This window comes from Bos grunniens, chromosome 7 (assembly GCF_055505025.1).
Source record: "Bos grunniens cultivar Pamir isolate PY7600 chromosome 7, Bosgru_T2T1.0, whole genome shotgun sequence".
NCBI classification, from domain to species: domain Eukaryota; kingdom Metazoa; phylum Chordata; class Mammalia; order Artiodactyla; family Bovidae; genus Bos; species Bos grunniens.
In genome coordinates this window covers 34,359,283-34,376,663 of record NC_141171.1, presented here as the reverse complement: position 1 = coordinate 34,376,663, position 17,381 = coordinate 34,359,283, and the positions used below count along the sequence as shown (strand labels likewise).

The 17,381-nt window shown below is 36.9% G+C and overlaps 1 protein-coding gene across 2 annotated transcripts in view; it reads left to right on the top strand.

Moving 5' to 3' along the window:
* The window catches only part of HSD17B4 (hydroxysteroid 17-beta dehydrogenase 4), a 133,768-nt gene that overhangs the window by 84,443 nt on the left and 31,944 nt on the right, over positions 1 to 17,381 (top strand). The window contains exons 22-24 of one of the 2 annotated variants that reach the window (XM_086410730.1): positions 418 to 556; positions 6,477 to 6,604; positions 14,523 to 14,935. In XM_086410730.1, coding sequence (XP_086266856.1) covers positions 418 to 556; positions 6,477 to 6,604; positions 14,523 to 14,612 — 357 coding nt within the window. In that variant the 3' untranslated portion in view covers positions 14,613 to 14,935. Of the gene's footprint in view, positions 1 to 417; positions 557 to 6,476; positions 6,605 to 14,522; positions 14,936 to 17,381 lie in introns of those variants that run through there. The other variant, XM_086410731.1, reaches the window with a different exon arrangement.

Here is a 17,381-nt window from a genome sequence, read left to right as displayed (position 1 = left end):
TCAAAAACATAAGAAATTTTAGAGCTAGAAAGAAATTCAAGTTTCATGTAATTTAGTCTCATTTTACAAATGAAGAAATGAGATCACAGAAGTCGATTAATTTGTCCAGTATCTTCCTGCTGAAGTCTATTAGGATATAAGTTGTTAAGTTAGTTCCTAGTCTACTTGTAAAATATTATTTACGAATTCTGATAAAAGTAAAATTCTTTTATTAAGGGGATTGAGGTTCTGGATAACATAAATAAATAGAAAGGTACGAAAGAAGACTAGGGTAACAAAAACTAGTTTGCCTTATTTATGTGCAGGTTTTTTTAAAAAAATTACCTTATTGCACATTGATTTTGTGATAGTTTTTCCCCTTGAGTCATTTTTACATATCTTTTAAAATGAAACGATTATCTTTTCTGTTTTTGCTAGGGTGCGGGGCTTCAGAGTACCCTTGTGTTTGAAGAAATAGGTCGCCGCCTTCAGGGTATTGGGCAAGAGGTGGTGAAGAAAGTCCATGCTGTGTTTGAGTGGCATATCACTAAAGGTGAAAATACTGCAGCCAAGTGGAGTAAGTCCTGTCCTTATAATATTCTAAGATAACTCTTAGTCAATAGGAATAAAGTATCCTTGTTATAACTAAAGCCTGTCTCTTTGAAGGTAGGTAAATCTTACCTTCTTCAGTAAGGTTTTTTTTTAATGGGAAATAACGGGTTTCATGGGCTTCCCTTGTAGCTTAGCTGGTAAAGAATCTGCCTGCAATGCAGGAAACCTGGGTTTGATCCCTGGGTTGGGAAGATCCCCTGGAAAAGGGAAAGGCTACCCACTCCAGTATTCTGTCCTGGAGAATTCCATGGGGTTGCAAACAGTCAGACATGACTGAGCGACTTTCACGTCCCATGGGTTTTATGGCCCTCAGACATGTATGTTTTTTAGAGATGAAAAGAATTAATTAAAATGAAAATAATCTGTTTTGAAGATTTCATTGTAACACCTGAAATTAGTACTTTAAACAGTTGCCTTAGCTGTATGCTTCTTTAATCTTCAGATTCCTTTTAAACATAAAGAAAGTACATCAAGTTAAATGAAATATTTTTAAGTCTTGAGTAATTATCATTATATTTTAACAGCTTTAAAATCATTTTTCTTCCTCCCCCCAGAATTAGCATTTTGGATTACCACCTTAATTATCAGTATAAAATCATAATTATTTTCTCAGTGTATAAAACTGGCAATCAAAGGTACTAATTTTATTTAATCTAAGAAAGTTATCTATCAGAGTGCCATTAGCAACCTGGCAAGGTATCCAATATAAGCCAAGTAGCTACAGAGAGAAAGCAGTCATGCTTCCATTCACTTACATGGAGCTCCAAAAGAACCTTACTACCGTTTTATGAAGAAAGAAAAATCAGGTGATAAAAAGAGAAAGGGAGAAGAAATTTTTTTTACCATATCTTTTGTATCTGTTGTGTAACTACATTCTTAATCAGGGCACAAACTTTTCTGTTCTGTGGCCTATTAGGAGACTGCAGGGTCCAATTTTAATTTAATTCTTAAAGTTGGGGAAGGTAAGATGAAATTACTAAAGATGAGTAAAATTTTTTTCTAGATTAGAAAATTTTCTCTTTTTTTATGTCCACATAATAAAAGCACTAATACTTTTGTGGACTCACTTTGCTAGTCAGCCAGATCTGTTAACACGTTTTTAAGTATCCAGTGTCTGTATGTCGTGACAGAAAAATGCGTAACTTTTTCAGATTTTACTGTGTTTCTCTATAGGTGAAAGGACAGTGAAGTGAGTATACATCCATTCTCTTTCTCATCATCAATCATACAGACTGGGAAGCCATTGCTTCTAACAATCAGAGTATCTTAGTTCAGGATGCTGTAACAAATATACTGTCGACTGGGTAGGTTAAAGAGCAGAAACTTATTTTCTCGTAGTGAGGAGGCTGGAAGGTCCAGTGTGAGGGATCTAGCAGGGTTGGGTTCTGGTGAGACCCCTCCTCCTGGTTTGCAGATGGCTTCCTTCCTACTGTTTCTCCACAAGGCAGAGAGAAAGATCATCTCTCTCGTGTCTCTTCTTAGAGAGAGACACTAATCCCATTATGGAGGCTGTTCTCTCATGACCTCATCTAAACCTAATCACCTCCAAAGAGCTCTGTTTCTAAACACCATCATTGTTTGGAGATTAGGGCTTCAACATATGAATTTTGGAAGGATACTAACATTCATTCCATAGCTGACAGCCATTCATATTTTGAATCATGAAACATGCTATTAATGAACTTCACCATCGTTTCTTTACCTTTATATTATAGAGTATTCTAGCCTTACTTTGATCTGTAGAGCATTCTTTCTTTATATTCTAACTATATGTTTATTTTATAGAATATTCTAATCTCTAGAGATGCTGGAGAAATACGGTATCCCAGTGAAAGTTCACTGAAAATTTTTGGATTTTCATGTTTTTTGGTCTTGAAGTCCCAAGAGACAGGATCCTTTTATTTGTGGTCAAGCATCTATCTACTAATGTGGTATGGGGAGCATTCAGAATAGTTTTTAGCTCAAGGATTGTCCCCTTCCTTCATAATTGTGAACTATTACAGTGAGATCTCATGTAGTTCAGATGGGCTAAGGAGCCCCTGGAATGCTGAGGGGCTCCATAAAGTGGCCTGTGACTGGCTTATTTATACTCTAGGACCATATACTTTCAGGCCCATCTCAAGCCTGGCTGTAATCCTTCTCATAGTATACTACTATGAGTATAATACTATACTCATAGTAGTATACTATGGTGATACCTGAAAGTAAGGATTGTAGGCTGTGCTTCTGCAAGTCCCACAGCTGATGGTATGAATCATCTTCATTCATTATTTGTACACTACATATAATGCAGATAATGTGTCTATACAGACTTTTTTTTTAAGGAAAAAATCTTTAGGATTTTACTTGCACAGTAGAAACTACTATTTTGTAGATTTTTATTGTTTTTATTCTAAGATTACTGTTTTAGAGTGCCTGTTTAAGTACCCTGTAAATCAGACTGTTTTATTCCTTATTACAACTAAAGATCACTGTAAATGTTAAAACCAAAAAATTAAAGATGTATCTCTAAATCAACTGAAACTTTTTGAGACCATCTTCTATTATATATTCCTAGAAAACATTTTGAAGTTTTGTTCAATTGATTTTGGTTTCATACAAGTTTCTTTTTAATATGACAATTGCTATTCCTTTTAGGGACTGTATTTTCATTATATAAATTTTGGTATATATAAGTATAAAGTGGGAAATACTGATGTATAATCCCACTACTCACAGTTAACATTTTTGGTGTTTGTCCTTCTGGAAGACATTTGTGCTTATAGGAAGTTAATTTAGAAGGGGATAAAGGAAGCCAAACATGTAATATGTATTTCGTTCCCCAAATTTCACTGTCTATTTTTTTTCTAAAAATCTTTATCGATTAACAGGGAAATGTAGGTATCAGCACTTGCCTTTCTTTCTTCGTTCTGTCCTTCCTTCTATCTATCTATGACGGAATTCTATCTTTTCCCTATAGATGAAACTGTATTACAAGTTGAGTTATAAATATAAAGCACAGAATTTTTGAAGATACTGGTCATGGAAAGGAATGAGATGAGTGAGAAAAGTTGCTGGAATTGTGTGTCTCACAGTTGGCAGAATAGAACTGTGTAGAGATTTATAAAATATACAAGCAATTCATTCTGACAAATAGGATAATTTTCTTAAATATAGTGTCAATACCAACTAATATTTTCACTTTATCTTGGTGTCACTTGCCTTGTAGACAGTATTAGCAAATGTGCTTACATTTAGTAATTGCCTTTTATTAACCTAGGCAAAGGGTTTTTTCTTATATTTCCCACCCCAAAATGGGAATATTTGAATCCCATTAATACTTACTTATAATTGATGCCCGTGGCTTTTGTTTGTTTTACTGTATCTTCTTCAGGTCCTAATTTATCAAAGCTAACAATCAAATTGGATCTTGAAGCTTTCTCTGAATGTGTTCATTATTCTCTTTGGTTATCTGTCTGTCTTTGATTTGATTCTAAGCTGTGTGTATCTTTTTTCAATTCTAATTGTTTTCTCACAGTCTGTGTCACTGAGCTAAATCAGAGCTGGCAGCAGTAGAAAGTACCTAAGATTTTTGGCTTATGATGTTTTTTAGAAGGTGATTCCACGTTGGCATCTCTTTTTTGCATCTTGGTGCTTAAAGATATAAAATAGGTGACTAAATATCTTGACTTAGGGAATACCTAATTTTTTTTTTTGCAAGCTGTTTTTAAACTGTTTTTCTAAACATTTGACTTGTCCCAGCCTTGTTCATATTATGGCAGACGCAAACCTGTTTAGAGAGAACAGGCTCAGCTACTTTGTTCACCTGTGGAACTGGGTTTACACAGAGTGACTACCCTTGAGCAAGTCTAGGAGCCAAGGGGTTGCGCTCAGTGGCCTGAAGGATGCATTCCAACCTCGAGATCCTGGACTGTGCCCATCTTCCCTGCTCCTTCCTGTATCTTGCCATCCAGACAACACCAACAGTGAATCTCTGGGCAGAGGTGTGTCTGTGTCGGGATTTTTAACAACCAAGTTAGCGTGAGTCTAAAGAGAATGAAGAGAGTTCTGGCATCAGGCTTGGTTTGGGCTGCAGAGTAGGAGGCATCTTCGTTGTGTCTTTCAAGGTTAGGCCCCTCTGAGGCCTGTCATGCTTGGTCACGTCCTCTGAGGCCTGTCATGCTTGGTCACATAGGAGCTGGAAGGCTGCCTGAGCGAGGACACTGTGCTCTCTGCCTTGCTGGGCTGAGGTGGTCTGACAGATGCTAGTCTTCTTGCTAGGAACTTTCCCCTTTTTAGCCCTCTTTTTGCTTATCAGCACTAGTTATTAGCTTTCCACAGAAAAAAGTTCTATTGCTTTATAAGAATCTGGCTGTGAAGCAGCAAGTAAAACCGAGTGAGTGAGAGGGCATGTAGATAGCACTTCATTAGAAGGGCTTTCATCAGCTAAGAGACTTACTCCACACTGAAGTATTAAGATTGTATCAGTCCAGTTTTATTCCTGAGCAAGACTAGTGCACACAGTGGGCCTTAGACTCACTTGTGAAGAATTAAAACAGTATCTGTTGAATGTCAGAGGTTTGCTTTTCTTTAGTCTTTCCTTTCTACCCTCTGACCCCCTCCCATTATTCTCTCCCTGCTCCTTCCTTGCCTGCCTTCCTCCTTCTCTTATTCTACTTTTGTTTTTAACTACACAAATAATACAGAAAAACATGTTTGTAATATGTATGTGCCAGGAAGAACAGAGCCTTTGTTCTTCACGTCTTAGTCCTAGTATTTTGCATATTGTCTGAGAACCATAGAAGAAACTAAACAATTAAGTGAGTGAATGAAACAAAGCAAAAAGTTCCCCTTCTTAGACTCTTTCTCCTCCCCAAGGTAACCGTCAGTAGTCATGTTATTTTCTTTTTTTAGTTTAGTTTAGTTGGCAAAATTCTCTTCTATGGACAGTGGGAGTGATTTAATTCTGTCTTTGCAGCAGAACTTGGCTAACCAGTCTATATAATTTTTCTTACATGTGTGTGTCTCTTCTTGATCCTAAGTTGGGAGTTCCCTACACACTCTTAGGGAGAGTGATGTGATCATAGCTTCTTTGCAATAGAAGAGAAAGCACATTGAAGAGGCTAAAGCAGGATGAGTGGAATTGGCCTTTCTGGATGAGTGGTCTCGGTCACATGTATGACAATGAAAACTTTCTAAAATGTAACTTTAACTTAAAGCTCTGTACTATATAGAGAGCAATGAAGGAGGTAAACTTTTAATAGCTTTTCCAGTTACCCAGCCTGTTTCTGGGACACTTAATCCTGCTGTCCAAAACAGTTAAGGGAAAAGATTTTAATTTTAACCTTTATTCACAACAGTTAGGGCAATAAGCATTTTATAAGTAAATGACTAATTGAAATACTTTAAAAATTTTAATTTTACTATCATTTAATTCATATGGCAGAACCTTTAATGAATCCAAGTTATTGAAAAGTGATGAGTGTGCATTCCCTTCCCCTACCCCAACCAATATGCAATTGTTTTAAAATTCACTTTCTTCCTTTGTTGACTGTAGAATCTTTATTTGAATCTAAAGACCTTAACCATATAACTTCCAACCTCTTAACTTCATTATATTATTCTACATTGATTCACTTTTCAAATCTCTCTATTGTGTAAACTTCTTCAATGAAGAAAAACCATTATTGATTTGATTCTTTTGAAAACCATATTCTTTATAAAAAGAACATCTCAAAAAATAAAGGATTTAAAATTTTTTTTCTAAGTGATATGTAATATATAATGTAGAATAAACACCACAGTAACTCTGAAACTATTAAAAATGTCTGCATTTATATGGTTCATTTTATTCTTATGTTGTAAAGATAAAAATATTGATATTGGTTTCTTCCTATTTTTCCCAGCTATTGACCTGAAAACTGGTTCTGGAAAAGTGTATCAAGGCCCTGCAAAAGGCTCTGCTGATGTAACCATCACACTTTCAGATGAAGATTTCATGGAAGTAGTCTTGGGCAAGCTTGATCCTCAGAAGGTAAAGTTCTTAAAATGTTTATTTATTTGTCATTATTGCTTCCTACTTGACAGTTGCAGTTTTTGGCTGACTCCAAAATTCTAATTTATAAGACAGATTTCTTACAGCTCTGAAGAAAGACAGAGTTGATAGCAGTATTCAAGTTGACAGATCATGTATTTTTCTAATGGAGTTTTTCAGCCAATAACTTGTTAAAAATAAAGTTTTGAGTGAAACTCTTCTTCAGCAGATAAACAATATAAAACTCATATCTAGACCTTTTAATTTATTGTCATTAGTTCAGAGGTGAAAAACCATATGATATTCATAAAATTATACATTCTTCCCTGATATATAAGATTAAGAACTTGTCTTAATCATCACGGTAAACTGGAAATAGAAAGAAGGAACATAATAGCCAGTATCTTCTTGAGAATAAAACATTTAGAGACATTTCAGTAGAAAATCATGATTAAAACAAGAGTACCTTCACTAACCATTATAAGTTAATATTGTTCTGAAACCTCTGGGTAATCCACAGACACACAAAATTAAAGTAACTGATATAGCAACTAGAAGGGAGGAGGAAATTTTTAAATTTTTGAATCATGATTATGTAGCTAGAAATCCCAAGAAGATCAGATTATTCTTAGATCAGAGGAGTTCAAATGGTTGAATGTACAGTAATTATTTAAAAATAGCTTTCACATAGCCACAACACCAACTAGAAGATATACTTTTAAAAATTTGTTTATAATATCTGCCAAACTTCCAAGTACCAATGACTGTCAAAACAAGAAAAGCACAGTGCTTATTTGCAGAAAACAATACAACTTTACAAGTTATAGAACAATTTGAATAAAGGATAAAATGTTCAATTTCCCTGGATAGACTAATTTAAAAAGAATTATAAAGTTGTATCGTGGTTAAAAATACATTCTTTTGGCATCAATAAACCTGAGTTTCAATCTTAGCTCTTACATCTGCTCTCTAAACCTTAATTTTCTCATTGTAAAATGAATAATGATAATCCAAAATAACTAAATGGATGATAAGTAAATCCGCTAATATGCATGAAGAGCTTACTGTAATGCCAGGTACTGAGTGAGCTCCCAGTTAATTCTTTCCCAGGAATGTATTTAGTACCTCCTTTTATTTGGGTGCTTGATGTGGCCAAACAAGACAGTGCCCCTTCTGGGCAGAGCTTCGTTCTAGAGGGAAATGGAAAGGAAATATAATTTCAAATATGGAGAAAAATAAGTCAGAGTTACAGGTGACAGTAGTGGTTGGCAAACTTTTTCTGTAAAGGGTCCCATTGTAAATATTCTAAGCTTTGCAGGTCAGATGGTCTCTGTTGAACCTACTTGGTTCTGCCATTTATAGAGTTAAAGTAGCCATGGATAATATATATATACCAATGGATGGGGCTGAGTTCCAATCAAATTTGTTTATGAACGAAAACAGGCAACAGACTGGTTTTGGCCTTTGGGCTGTAGTTTGCCAACCCCTGGATTCGAGTGTGACAGGATGGAGGCACTGTTTAGATAGGGTTGTCCAAAAAGACTCGATAGAGACCTGAACAAAGCGAGGAGGAGGGAATGAACCATAAAGCTAAAGAAACAACCAGTGCAAAGGCTGGAGGCACCAGTGGCTCTGTTTATTGGATATAATAACTGTGAGGAGGCCCACAAAATGAGCAGTGGGGAGAGAGACAAGAGGGGAAGAGGGAGAAGTAGGCATGGGTTAATCATACTAGACCTTGTAGATGTTGGTGAGGAGTTTAGATTTTTTATGTGATAGGAAGCTGTTGAGCTCTGGATTGACATCTGATTTTTAAAGGTCATTATGGCTGCTGAGTGAGTAATTAAGAGTTCTTTTGTAAGATATACTTGAGATGCCTTTAAAGGATTAAATGTAGGATTTAGGGAAACCTTTATGTAACATTTATATAATCATTGAGTTCAGAAAATCTCTAGTATTAATTAGAACGTCTATAAAGCCTAGGTTTTTGAGAATAATAAGCAGCTATGTTTTTATCAAGTTGTATTGCCATTTCCTTCTCCAAGAGATCTTCCTGACCCAGGAATCGAACCCAGGTCTCCCGCATTGTGGGCAGACACTTTACCATCTGAGCCATCAGGGAAGCCCTTTATGTAACATTTATATAATCATTAGGAACATCAGGTGTTTGGGGGTGAGTGATACTGGGAAGTTGGATAGTAAACGACAATGCTTCATGTCATTCTGTGCACCATTCTGTCAATATCAGACAGGATGGAATTAAATGTGAAAAAATTAAAGCAGAGGCAAAACTTGATAAAAACCTAGCTACTTATTATTCTCAAAGACCTAGTCTTTATAGACGTTCTAATTAATACTAGAGGTTTTCTGAACTCATTTGGCTCAACTGTGTTCTGCCCCACCTTGGTGCCGTCACCCCTGTTCTTCAGCCGTCAAACACCTTATATCCTAGTCTACAGTCTCTCTCTGCACCAACTCTTGTCAACCTTGGTGGCTTCCTTCAGCATTCATAAAAATGACTTCTCTAACCAGATGACTCTTAGTTTATTGATACTGTTTCAAATTATCTTTCAGTCCATTCTGTGTCAGCTTTTGTCTTTATTGGAAGCATAAAACGTACAAATTCCAATATCTGTTTCAAAACATCACCATTTTCCAATACCATCCCTTGCTTGTTTTTTGTTTTTTGAGTCTTACTACTGCTGTTGTACTTCAGAGGCCTCCAGTTTGTTGACACCACCACTTTCTGTCCGTCAACGCCCTTCTGTCTTTTCGTCTCTTCTTGTTCAGCTTAGATTTTGTGGTCCATCATAATATCTCCCTTGAAAATATCTCTCATCTTACTTGCGTGGAAAATTCCACCCTATTTTAACTCTACTCTCTGCCATCTTTCTATCTGTACCAGAATTGATGAAGAAGTTAGGAGCAAAACCGTACAACTAGACAAGTTGAATTCCCTTTAAAATTTTGATTTTTGTTGTTTATTTGCTAAGCCATGTCCAACTCCTTTGTGACTCCTACGGTCCTCCATGGACTGTAACCCACCAGGTTCCTTTGTCCATGGGATTTTCCAGGCAAGAATACTGGAGTGGGTTGCCATTTCCTACTCCAAGGGAATCTTCATGACCCAGGAATTGGACCTGAGTCTCCTGCATTAGCCAGTGGGTTCTTTATCACTGAGCCATCAGGGAAGCCCCAAATTTTGACTACAAATCTCAAATAGTCTTTAAGCACTGTCTAGCAATCTTACCAGCGGAGAAGGCAATGGCACCCCACTCCAGTACTCTTGCCTGGAAAATCCCATGCATGGAGGAGCCTGGTAGGCTGCAGTCCATGGGGTCGTTGAGTCAGACATGACTGAGCGACTTCACTTTCCCTTTTTACTTTCATGCATTGGAGAAGGAAATGGCAACCCAATCCAGTGTCCTTGGCTGGAGAATCCCAGGGACGGCGGAGCCTGGTAGGCTGCTATTTATGGGGTCGCACAGAGTTGGACACGACTGAAGCGACTTAGCAGCAGCAGCAATCTTACCATGATTTTCCACTAAGCTTCCATTCCTGTTGTCTGAGATGTGTTTTTCATATTTGTCTTCAGCTGCTGACCTTTCTTCATGCTTCTTTGGGGAAAAAAAGAAAGACCTCAGATGAAAATATTTACCTTCCTGTCACCAGATCTATTCTATTGGCATCTATATGTGTGTGTATTAGTTGCTCAGTCGTATCTGACTCTTTGTGACCCCATGAACTATAGCCTGCCAGGCTCTTCTGTCCATGGAATTCTCCAGGCAAGTATACTGGAGTGGGTAGCCATCCCTTCTCCAGAGGATCTTCCCGATCCAGGGATCAAACCTGGGTCTCCCACATCGCAGGCGGATTCTTCACCAATCTGAGCCGTCAGAGAATCCCATCAGCATCTGCATCGATCTCCTTATATTGCGTTGAAGGAAGTCTCCCTCTTTCTGTCAAAGACGTTTTCATTTCTCATCCAGGTATCTACTTAAAAGTCGTTGTTGCTCTCCTTCCGCTTTTTTCTACATCATTCTCTCTCATTTCATGATGTAAGTATCCTACAGCACAGAGGCAAGCTAACACAGATCTTAAAGCAATCCCCATCCAGCATGCCATATCAAATCTTTTTCCTTTTCACAAAAGAATTGTCTAAACTAGTGCTGTCCTGGTTTTAATATTAGACACATGTTAAACATACAATGTGAGCTACATATGTAACTGAAACCATGGGATTCTCCAGGCAAGAATACTGGAGTAGGTAGGCATTCCCTTCTTCAGGAGATCTTCCTGACTCAGGGATTGAACCTGGGTCTCCTGCGTTGCAGGCATATTCCTTTACTGTCTGAGCCAAGAGGTGAAACTCCATATAATAATGTGAGCCACATATGAAATCAAAAATTATATAGTGGCTACATTTAAAAAAAAAGGTGAAAAATAAACTCAAAAGGACTTGAAGACTTAAACATAAGACATGACACCATAAAACTCCTAAATCCAGTGAATATTTCTCTGTCTAGGTCTTTGTCAGCCTTTTAGTAGCATTTAACTCAGTTAACCACCAATTTTTTGAAATAATTTCATCCATTGCCTTTTATGACACCTTATTCTCGTATTTTGCTTTTTCCACCTTTGGCTATTCTTAATCTCCTGTGGTGTCGTCTTCTTTTACCCCCAGCCATTGGGTTTTGGTATTTTTGAGAGCTCATTTCAGGACTCTTCTCTAAATAATACTCTTCTTAAATGAGTCCATCTATCCTGTGGTATTTAGAGCCATCTGTATGTTGTCATCTTGCAGATTTAATTGTCTCACTCAGTCATCTTCTCTGAGTTCCATAGTGATATAACCAGCTCTCTACTTGCATCTCCAATGGGACACTTTATTATGCCCCATTTAGAACCTGTGATTTAATTTTCTCCCCCAGGTCTTTTTTCAGGAAATGGCACAATTATCTGTCTCCTGAAATTAGTATGCTCAATAATATAAGAATTGTCTTGGCTTGTTTCTTTACCTTTGTATCCTTACTATCCTTAATCCTGTTTGTTATTTCTCAAAAATGTATCTTTAGTATTCATTTTCTTCTCTTCATCACTAGGAATATCATCATGACCCAAGTTTCCATCATCTCTCACCTGGCTTCCTTACTGATCTTACTATACTTAGTCTTGCCTTTCCACCAATCTGTTCACACGGGAGCCAGAATAATTTCTTAAGAATGAAATCAGATTATCGGTTATTCCACCTGATAAAAACCTCCAAGATTTTCTTTTGCACTTAGATAAAATCTAAACTACCTGTTATCATATTGTTTGTGACGCTTCCCTTGCTTGTCTTCCGAGCCTCATCCTATGCTGCTTGCCGCATCACTTATACTAAATCAGTTTATATTGCCTTTCTCTTAGTTCCTTCCCATCAATTTTTATTCCTTCAATGTCTATTTATTTGCTTTTTCTGGAATTTCAATCTCTATCTTTTTGCAGGGCTAGCTTTGTTTTATCCAGAGTAGTTCCCTCCTGTTATAATTTTTCATAACCTCCTTAATAGCATTTATAAGTCTTTAGTTACTTGTTCACATTTTGTTTTTTGACTTCCCTATTGTAATGTTAGCACCCTGAGAACAGGGAGAGATGTCTCTTTTCTAGCATAAAATATTGTCTAGGGTATTTTAGATTCTCAGTTAACACTTGAATAGATTAAAGCAAGGATAGAAATAAGGAACATAAGCTCAATAATAGTAGTTTAGGCTGTGTAGAAATGTAAAACTTCTGCTTGTCAGACTCCCTCTATAAGACCTTCCATAAACCTGGGGGGAAAAATGATGGTACATAGTATACTGGTGTCAATAACCTATAAAAACTATGGGCAACACTAACACCTCAGTGTAAAAAAAATGAGCAAAAGACATGAACCAATAATTAATGAGAGAGAGAAATGACTAACATACATGAGAACAATTACTAATTTTCCCCCAGTGTCTAAAACATGCAAATTAAACATGTCATTTTTGCCTCAGATTTTCAAAGATTGGAAAAATAGTGTTATTAAGGTTGGGATAAGAGAATTTACATGTAGCTAGAAGGAATATTAATTTGATACAGTCTTTCTGGAAAACACTGTGAGAGTTTCACTGACTTCTTTTATGGCAACTTACAGTTCAGCATAAAAGTTTGTATGGCATTTCTAGGCCAAAAGAAATACCTAATGGTTCTGTTTATTAAATAGATCTAAACAAGAGTAGTTTTTTTTGTGTTGTCTTTGACCAATGTCACTGTATTTCCTTCAAAAAATGTAAATACTCCAAAGTGTGTTTGAATTCACTGCAGTGCCCTAGTGCACTGAGAAACAAAGTTTGAGAACCATGATAATGGAAGTATGGTCAAGAAAATCTAAGTGCCATGATTCAGTCATTCTTCTTCTAGGAACCTGTCCTAAGAAAAGAATTAAATAGAAACAGAGATTTATGTACAAAGTTCTTCTACTCGATAGCAACCACCAAACATTGGTGTACTTACTTCAAGGAAACAGGTGTTCTTATTGGTTGTTAAGTCCCTCTCAGATTGTAGCACCTGGCAAGCAGGTCTCAGTAGTGACTCTCTGCAGGAGTTGCAGACCATCATTTCTGTAGCTGCACAGTGAAAGCAGTCTTAGTTTTAAAATTCCAGTCTCCAGTTTCAAAGCTTAGCACTTGATCCTGATTAAATGAAATTATCCTGTATTAATTTTAGGATAAAAAGTTTAAATAGTTTTTGCTTTTCCTCCAGGTGGTGAGGATTTGGTACTGAGATTAAGTTGCTGCTAGTTAATGATCGGGAGACACTGTTAAGCAGAGAGCACCCAAATTCAAGTCCTGGCCTATTTGTTGCTGGCAGTATGGTCTTGAGCATGTTTTTAAGCTTTCTGAGCATCTCTTTTGCTGGTATGCCCAGTTCAAGTTGATGGCTGTGCTTCTCAAGTGACATTTTATTTGTGGGGCTGCTTTGTAATGTTAAGTATACATGGATATTACTATTTTTTTCAATCTAGCTAAAAATCTAGAGACTTCTTTTCACTTCATGTTCCATATCTTATTTTCTCAATAAGCTATATGTGTTTTATCATTTTTATTTTACTGTTAGAGAACAGTAGAAATTGAACAGAAATTGAACAGAGTAGAACAGGAGAAATTGCATAAATTTCTTTTGTCAGGTCAGAAAAGAACTGGAGCTCTTAGTGTTTTAACATGACGGGCCTTTTACTTGTAATAATAAGTTTCATACCTACTTCCATGTCAGGCGCTAAGCAAAGAACTTTACACACTGTTTCATTTAACTCATACAACAAAGCTGCTATTTAGGTGCTGTTGTAATACTCTTTGTAGATAAGGAGGCCAGAGCTCAGAGAGGTTAAGTTGTTTATCCAAGCTCACCTTCCATTTAGTGGCAGAGCCTAGATTTTAACCCAGGCCTTCTGATGCTACAGCCTAGGATCTATGTACCACTTTGTTAGACTATCTTATTTTGCCACTATATGGCCTTCTGTTTCATGAAGATATAATAAATATTTTAAATATATTTTTAAAAGTTCTGAATTGAATGCTTTTATTGTTAGTAATACAGTAAAGCCTTTTATGCGTATGGTCTCCAATTCACATTTAAGAACATAGATTAAACCCAGTAGCATAGGTTGAAGCAGAAGCACCAGATCTTTCCATTCTATGGTTTTCTAAAATGTACAAGGCATCGTTATTTTTTATTAGATATCTAAAAATTGGGTGTTATCTATAATCATTAAATTGTTATTGCTAGATAAAAGTTGACTTTGTTGGCCGGAGTTATTAACTCAATTGTATTCAGTCTTAACAATGATCCTTTTTAAAAAGATAGAAACTGTGATGTAACAAAGGTTGGTACTCTTTCCCTTTCTCCTTTCCAGGCCGTCTTTAGTGGCAGACTGAAGGCCAGAGGGAATATCTTGCTGAGCCAGAAGCTCCAGATGATTCTTAAAGACTATGCCAAGCTCTGAAGGATGTACTACGTTATTAATTAAAACAGAAAAATTAAATACTCTCTTTGCCTAAATATGCAGAAATAACCCAGCAAAAATGATCAAAATTAAGGTACAAGGAGAACTGCTTAACATTTTCAGAACCCAGATAACTTTCAGATTTTTATTTTCTACTAATTTTTCATGTTATTATTTTTACAAGAAATTGTAAGCTGGCACATGATTATCCTTCTGTCCTTAGACCAATGTCTTCATAATAAAAAGTTTTCACCCAAGTCCAATCTCTTTAGAATTGTGATAGCATTTATAAGTTGTAAGGAAAATTAAATGAATAGAGGCTACTTTGATGTCTTTTACATTTTATTATTTTCTCTTCTCTGATTTACTGATACCCCAATTTTAACATGAATTTTCGTATTGTACTCATTTACATACTTTGCTATAATAGAGTTCCATTTTAAGGCAAGATAAAGGTCTTTGTGTGTTTCCAGATTTTCTTTAAAATTTAGCAGTAGTTGATTTACAGTATCAACTACTTACAAAACAGTAAGACGGTAGGCTCTGAGAGAGGGCATCAGAGGGCAGTCACAGAAAACTAGCCAATCTGATTACATGGATCACAGCCTTGTCTAACTAAATGAAACTAAGCCATGCCATATAGGGCCACCCAAGATGGACACGTCATGGTGGAGAGTCCTGACAAAATGTGGTTCACTGGAGAAGGGAATTGCAAACCACTTCAGGATTCTTGCCTTGAGAACCCCATGAACAGTATGAAAAGGCAAAAAGATAGGACAGTGAAAGATGAATTCCCCAGGTCTGTAGGTGCCCAATATGCTACTGGAGATCAGTGGAGAAATAACTCCAGAAAGAATGAAGGGATGGAGCCAAAGCAAAAACAACACCCAGTTGTGGATGTGACTGGTGTTAGAAGCAAGGTCTGATACTATAAACAGCAAGATTGCATAGGAACCTGGAATGTTAGGTCCATGAATCAAGGCAAATTGGAAGTGGTCAAACAGGAGATAGCAAGAGTGAACATAGATATTCTAGGAATCAGCGAACTAAAATGGACTGGAATGGGTGAATTTAACTCAGATGACCATTATATTTACCACTGTGGGCAGGAATCCCTTAGAAGAAATGGAGTAGCCATCATAGTCAACAAAAGAGTCCAAAATGCAGTACTTGGATGCAATCTCAAAAACGAAGAATGATCTCTGTTCATTTCCAAAGCAAACCATTCAATATCATGGGAATCCAAGTCTATGCCCTGACCAGTAATGCTGAAGAAGCTAAAGTCCAACGTTTCTGTGAATACCTAAAAACCTTTCAGAACTAACACCCAAAAAAGAGGTCCTTTTCATTATAGGGGACTGGAATGCAAAAGTAGGAAATCAAGAAACACCTGGAATAACAGGCAAATTTGGTCTTGGAGTACAGAATGAAGCAGGACAAAGGCTAATAGAGTTTTGCCAAGAGAACACACTGATCATAGCAAACACCCTCTTCCACCAACACCAGAGAAGACTCTACACATGGACATCACCAGATGGCCAACGCTGAAATCAGATTGATTATATTCTTTGCAGCCAAAGATGGAGAAGCTCTATATAGTCAGCAAAAACAAGACCAAGAGCTGACTGTGGCTCAGATCATGAGCTCCTTATTGCCAAATTCAGACTTAAATTGAAGAAAGTGGGGAAAACCACTAGACCATTCAGGTATGACCTAAATCAAATCCCTTATGATTATACAGTGGAAGTGAGAAATAGATTTAAGGGACTAAATCTGATAGAGAGAGTGCCTGATGAACTATGGACAGAGGTTCATGACATTGTACAGGAGACAGGGATCAAGACCATCCCCAAGAAAAAGAAATGCAAAAAAGCAAAATGGTTATCTGAGGAGGCCTTACAAATTGCTATGAGAAGAAAAGTGAAAAGCAAAGGAGAAGAGGAAAGATATACCCATTTAAATGCAGAGTACCAAAAATAGCAAGGAGAGGTAAGAAAGCCTTCCTCGTGATCAATGCAAAGAAATAGAGAAAAACAATAGAATGGGAAGACTAGAGATCTCCTGAAGAAAATTAAAGATGCCAAGAGACCATTTCATGCAAAGATAGGATCAATAAAGGACAGAAATGGTATGGACCTAACAGAAGCAGAAGATATTAAGAAGAGGTGGCAAGAATACACAGAACTGTACAAAAAAGATCTTCATGACCCAGATAGTCACGATGGTGTGATCACTGACCTCGAGCCAGACATCCTGGAATGTGAAGTTAAGTGGGCCTTAGGAAGCATCACTACGAACAAAACTAGTGGAGTGATGGAATTCCAGTTGAGCTATTTCAAATGCTGAAAGATGATGCTGTGTAAGTGCTGCACTCAATATGTCAGCAAATTTGGAAAATTCAGCAGTGGCTACAGGACTGGAAATGGTCAGTTTTTATTCCAATCCCAAAGAAAGGCAATGCCAAAGAATGCTCACACTACTGCACAATTGCACTCATCTCACACGCTAGTAAAGTAATGCTCAAAATTCTCCAAGCCAGGCTTCAACAGTATGTGAACCATGAACTTACAAATGTTCAAGGTGGTTTTAGAAAAGTCGGAGGAACCAGAGATCAAATTGCCAACATCCATTGGATCATCGAAAAAGCAAGAAAGTTCCAGAAAAACATCTATTTCTGCTTTATTGACTATGCCAAAGCCTTTGACTGCATGGATTACAATAAACTGTGGAAAATTCTGAAAGAGATGGAAATACCAGACCACCTGACCT